The following is a 5,300-nucleotide window of genomic DNA, read 5'->3' as shown; positions in this document are numbered from 1 at the left end:
TAAATCATCATTACCATTTATATTTCACTCTCCATCACAGCAGAACTCAAACTCATGTCATGATCATCAGATCGGATTTACAGATATTTCATTTATACTCACAGCAATTCGACTTCATTCCAAGCCCAGTCTTAGCGACTCAAGTTTGATTTGCAGTCTGAATTTCGAGTTCCAATGACTATATAAGAAGCACCACAGCTTGGTCTAATATATCTCATAACACCAGTTTACCATCATCCAACCATCATTATTTAAATCTCATCAAAAAGCTTGAGTACCAATTTCCTCGAATCAGTTTAACAAAATGGTAAGCTAAAATCTCCACTTCATAAACTCACATTCATCCTCATTTTTACCTGATCTTACTTCTTACAATCTTGTCATACTTTCCCTTTTTTTGTCTAGAAAAACTCCTTCAGTCTTTCAATTATTATAAACTTCATCTTACTCATCACCTTATTCAACACTCTTAACAGAGCACAAGAATTCGTTGTGAAATGTTGTGATAAAGTGAGCATTTGCTCAGAGATTAATGAAGATGTTGATTGTGGAAAAGATTCGGATGGGTGCCCTATTCCCTACACCTGTCCAAATGGAATACACACAGTTCCTGTGTGTCCAAATGGTGGGCGTGTCAATTACACTTGCAGTGATGATGGGTTCACTAGACCTGCGTGTGAACTTCCTGACGCTGACGCTGATCAATAGGGAGGAAATCGATTAGGTTTGTCTCGACCATCTTCATTCTTAACTCACTTGTCGATTAAGCTGAAGAAGATGGATTTTAATTGATTTCCATCCTCGGCAGTCCCCAATCAAGCATTGCATTCTTGTACTGGCATCATCTCTTTCTTTCAGACAGATATTGTACACCATGAGCTCTTTCTTTTCTTTGAGTCGATGTTTCTTTGATGTTTTATCATCCAATTCATGTTTTCTTCGAATAAAATGTTCCGTTTCGGTTTTTAAAGGCTTTCTTTTGAATGATCTTGAACTGGTGTCTCTAAATTTCAACATTTGATCAAATTGAAATCTGTAGTCTTTCATTTCAAGATGAAACAACACAAACACGCATACAGAACAAACTTCTTTCAAATCAATCAAGTACAAAGAGTTCAATAAATATTCAATTTCGACTCCTATAAACATTCAATGCTTCAAGACCCAATCATTGTTTTCCATCATTCTCAAGTAAAGATTTAATTTCAGGTTCATCTTTTACCTTTTCCCAAACCGGTCGAGTTAATTCAAACGCAGTAGTCACTCGACTATAACTGATCCCACTATCAAAATTCAAAATTCAAAATTCAAAAAAATACATCCCTTCATCAGTTAAGATTCTAATCAGACGGTTTAAATCAAATGTGATCTTAAGCTTACCCAAGACGTGAGATTGGCATTAATTTTTCAACTGAGATGGATGGTCCACCATCAACGAGAATAGCTTCTTTAATATTCCAAGCCTGAAAACCAAAGTCATCAAAATCAAGACCATCTCAGTCTCGTATTCCTATCTTTATCAAATTCAAACTTGAATTCAAATGCTTCCAAATCGTACCTTGATTCTTCCAAGGATCATAGTCTGCGAAAGTTTTTTAGGATCGTCATGATCGAACATCTGTTATGTACAAAAGGATACCAACTTAGTCTTGTACAATATCAGACCAAACTTCATTTTGAAAACCAAGACTAACCTCATATATATGTTCTAAATCAAGCCGATCGAATAGAACCAGGTAAGCAATCCAATAAAGCAAAAATCACCCAAATTCAAACAAACTCTTACAATCTGATGAAACGAAAACTAACCTAATTCACATTCCATACTCACTGAAGCTTCTTGACATCTAGGAGGTTTAACTTTCAAAGAAGCTTGAGGAGTCAGACCTGAAAGTTTCCATTCCGAAACTCCTGCTGGAGAATCCATAGAAGTAAAATTGGCAGCTTCCACAAATCTATTTGAGACAAAAAAACCCAATAAAGTTGTTTTTTACAAGGTACCAACATTATTTCAACTTCCTGGATTTTCTTGAAATCGAAGAAAAAAGGTACTTCACAGGTCTTATTTACTTACGGTTCTGAAATTATATTGACCACGAATTCTTTAGTTTTTCTTATATTGACAGCTGTATCTTTTTGTCTAGGAAGATCAGTAGAAGAAATCATAATCTAACATACCCTCCCCCCAAAGAAATCAAGATGAAGTTTAGTTTGACGTCCAAAGATTTCAAGAGAATCAGATTTAAAAACACTAACGATTGGTGGATTATGACCAACTGCATTAAAGTAAGAAAACGGAGCAAGGTTCGGGACTCCATCTTCACTTAAAGTAGAACAAAGTGCAATCGGACGTGGAACCTACCCAAAGAAACGAAAGAAAAAAACCCTTCAAGTTCATCAAGACATGTAATCTTAAATCAATCCAAAACAAAAACCGATCAATTTAATCACTTACAATCGAATTGATCATCAATTTATAACTATCAGGTACCGAGATATTCTCATAAGGAATATAAGTTTTGATGCCTGAAATCGATGGGTCTTCATACACTTCACGATGTTTTAAGTTTGCATTATTTAATCCATCACCTGCTTTCCAATCTGGTTGTGGTGTTTTTGTATACTAATCCAAACGAAAAGCAAGAATGATAATTAGAAATCTCAAGATATTTAAATGAATCTATCGAAAAACATACGTGAAATGTGTTTTTAGTTTCATAATCTGGTCGACTATCTTCGACTTGTTTAAATGGAGGATGATGACTCATTCTGATCAATCGATTCAAATCTCTATGATCAAGTTGAAATCTTTGATGATAACGAAGAGTACTGAGTAAGCTTGATAAGTTGGTTTGGTGAGATTTTCTAATCATCGATCAACAAAACTGATCGTTGAGACTGAAACTTTAAATCTCATTCATCCAATGACGTCACTCATGCTCTCCAACAGATTAGTCAGCTCTCTATGAACCCATACATACTCTGTATTTCCATTCTTCATCTCCGTGGTTTTCGATCTGGTAGGAAAAGCGCGGAAATGGCTGATGAACTGGCCTCAGGATGAATCACATCATTTGCCTGAAGCCAGCTTCTCAGCCTTCAACCCTTGATGCCAACGTTTGAGCGGGTTTGCGCCAGCATGAGCTCCATTTCTGATCCTAATCAGAATACGTAACCCAGACGGACAACATATCAATCAACGGCGGATATGAAAAAAAAATCAAAAACAACAAGAGGAGCATTTATAATTGAAACTGCTGTATTATCCATCACCAAAAAAGTTCAAATCAAACTCCAATTGTCTTGTATCAATTTATAATTGTACAAATTCATGAAAAAAAAAACAATCAAAAAATCAAAAACCTCATGATTTTTTAAAAAAACAGTATAGCAATGTCATGTTAATGATGAAGAAAATAAATTAAGCAATTGATGATGAAGATGAAAAAAAGATGCAACAAGGCTCAAAGAAAACAAAAACAGATTCAACATCAAAATCAATATCAAAATCACAAAATTCGACTTGAAAAAACATAATTGATGTTTTATAGATATAAGATATCAATAAAAAGAAAAAAAAAACATGATCTCCTAAACCGATTCTTCATATCTCTATATACATTTCTTAAAGCAAAGAAAGAAAACCATATATGTAATCTACTTACAACCCTTATTAGTATGTATAAGAAATCAGTAATCAGTAATCAGTAATCCAATCAAAAATAAATAATTAAATAAATAAATAAATAAAACCAAAGTATACAATCAATTTTTTCTTCTTCTTCAACCAATTTCAATCATTTTCTCGTTTTGTTTTTCTTCTTCTTCTACAACCATAGACATATATATATAGAGTATTCTTTTTTTCTTTTCTTCGTTATTTTTCAACTAATCTTTCTTCAAAAACATATGAACCAGATCCGATTCCAATCGAAATGATTTCTTTTAATTCCATTTCATCTTTGATTTCTTCTACTTTAGGTAACATCTTATACTTTTCAAATCCATATTTCTCTTTTATAAAGTCTCCTACATTTCTAAGTAAAAAAATTAATCAATCGTTATTATTTTCGATTCAATTCAGAGAGAAAGAAAGAGAGACCAAAAATCATGATTTAAAATCAAATCATTTGATTAAAATTCCAAGAAGCAAAAAAAAAAGAAAAAACACAAATCAATCAGAAATCAGGTCTTTTTTCCTTTTTTTAAATCAAAATAAACAAATTGAAAGTTTCAGTTTCAATGACTCAACTGATCTGTCACTTTAAATCCAACCGGTAATCTGGCTTCCCAAACCAATTTAGCTTTCTCATTTCCAATCAATTCCATATTCTTAATCTGTTCATCACTCCAATCTATATCCCCAACCCCCCCAAAAAAACAACAAAATCAATCACCCTCAATTCACTTACATTTCAGCCCCCAAAGAAGAGAAGTAGAAGGCTTACCATCCAGATCTAAAGACCTAACCTTCGAAAGATGAGTACCTAAACCTCTATGAAAGCCTGAACATCTAATACAAAGAAAGATTCCTAAAGAATAAGAAGCCCATCTAGCTGGTTTCTTACCACACTCAATGCATTTCGAATTAGGTTCAAGTTGACTTAGTGAATTTAACTTTTCTAAATTCTTCAAGAACATCAGTTGATTTCTTTCAGTTTCTTCTTTGGTTTTCATTTCATGTGTCAGCATAGTTGTGGTTGTACTTGTTGGATTAGGAATCGAATGCGAAAGATCTGATGTAGGTTGGTCTGATTGGTTTGAATGGTTTGATCGGTTTAAGTTACTTGGGATCCTTTCTGATTGGTTTTCATCAAGGGTCATACAGCTCATCGAATTAGAATGAGATCCTTCATGATTCTTACTCAATGGTAACTTTGAAGTACTACTACTGCTACTGATTCCTGCATGACTTAATCCAGACTTAGGTCTTTTAGAAGAACTAGTGAACCGATTCTTTTGTAATCCATTCGAAGAAATCAAATTCAAATTCGAATTAGATGATTGTAATTTGGATGTTTTCCTAATCAATTTGGTGGCTAAACCTCGTCCGAATCCTACTGGTTGATATGATTGGACTCTAATCAATTCATTTGAGTTCATCCTTTGATTTGGTCTTTCATATTCATGACTTCCAATCGAATCTCGACTGATACTTGATGGTTGATTGGTTTGATTGGTTTCTTCAATTAATGACCTTAAACATTCATTTGACTGATTCTGTAATTTCGAAAAATCAAAATTTCTTACTGAACTTGTTCTAAAAAGAAATTCAAAAAAAAATCAAATTAATCATATAT

General features: G+C 33.4%; 3 protein-coding genes across 3 annotated transcripts; 1 reads left to right on the top strand and 2 right to left on the bottom strand.

The window, feature by feature from the left end:
* Nucleotides 1-234: 234 nt before the first annotated feature.
* On the top strand, nt 235-1,077 carry MELLADRAFT_72855 (uncharacterized protein; the record flags this gene model as incomplete). The annotated part of the gene is made up of 3 exons (XM_007414790.1): nt 235-307; nt 406-724; nt 809-1,077. 2 exons carry the CDS (start codon nt 305-307, stop codon nt 706-708), a joined length of 306 nt encoding a protein of 101 aa, XP_007414852.1.
* Nucleotides 1,078-1,168: 91 nt separating this feature from the next.
* MELLADRAFT_53476 (uncharacterized protein) lies at nt 1,169-2,768 on the bottom strand (the record flags this gene model as incomplete). The annotated part of the gene is made up of 9 exons (XM_007414652.1): nt 1,169-1,283; nt 1,381-1,463; nt 1,559-1,618; nt 1,685-1,689; nt 1,810-1,955; nt 2,075-2,169; nt 2,257-2,358; nt 2,456-2,623; nt 2,697-2,768. The coding sequence occupies 9 exons, from the start codon at nt 2,766-2,768 to the stop codon at nt 1,169-1,171; spliced, it is 846 nt and encodes a 281-aa protein (XP_007414714.1).
* A 1,684-nt stretch (nt 2,769-4,452) lies between these two features.
* On the bottom strand, nt 4,453-4,623 carry MELLADRAFT_32169 (uncharacterized protein; the record flags this gene model as incomplete). The annotated part of the gene is made up of 1 exon (XM_007414651.1): nt 4,453-4,623. A coding segment is annotated over one exon (171 nt), but the record flags the coding sequence as incomplete, so codon positions are not given.
* Between the last annotated feature and the right edge of the window lie 677 nt (nt 4,624-5,300).

This window comes from Melampsora larici-populina, assembly GCF_000204055.1.
Source record: "Melampsora larici-populina 98AG31 unplaced genomic scaffold MELLAscaffold_45, whole genome shotgun sequence".
In the NCBI taxonomy this organism is placed as follows: Eukaryota; Fungi; Basidiomycota; class Pucciniomycetes; order Pucciniales; family Melampsoraceae; genus Melampsora; species Melampsora laricis-populina.
Note: the sequence above shows the minus strand (reverse complement) of the source record. Positions and strands in the feature narration are given on the sequence as shown.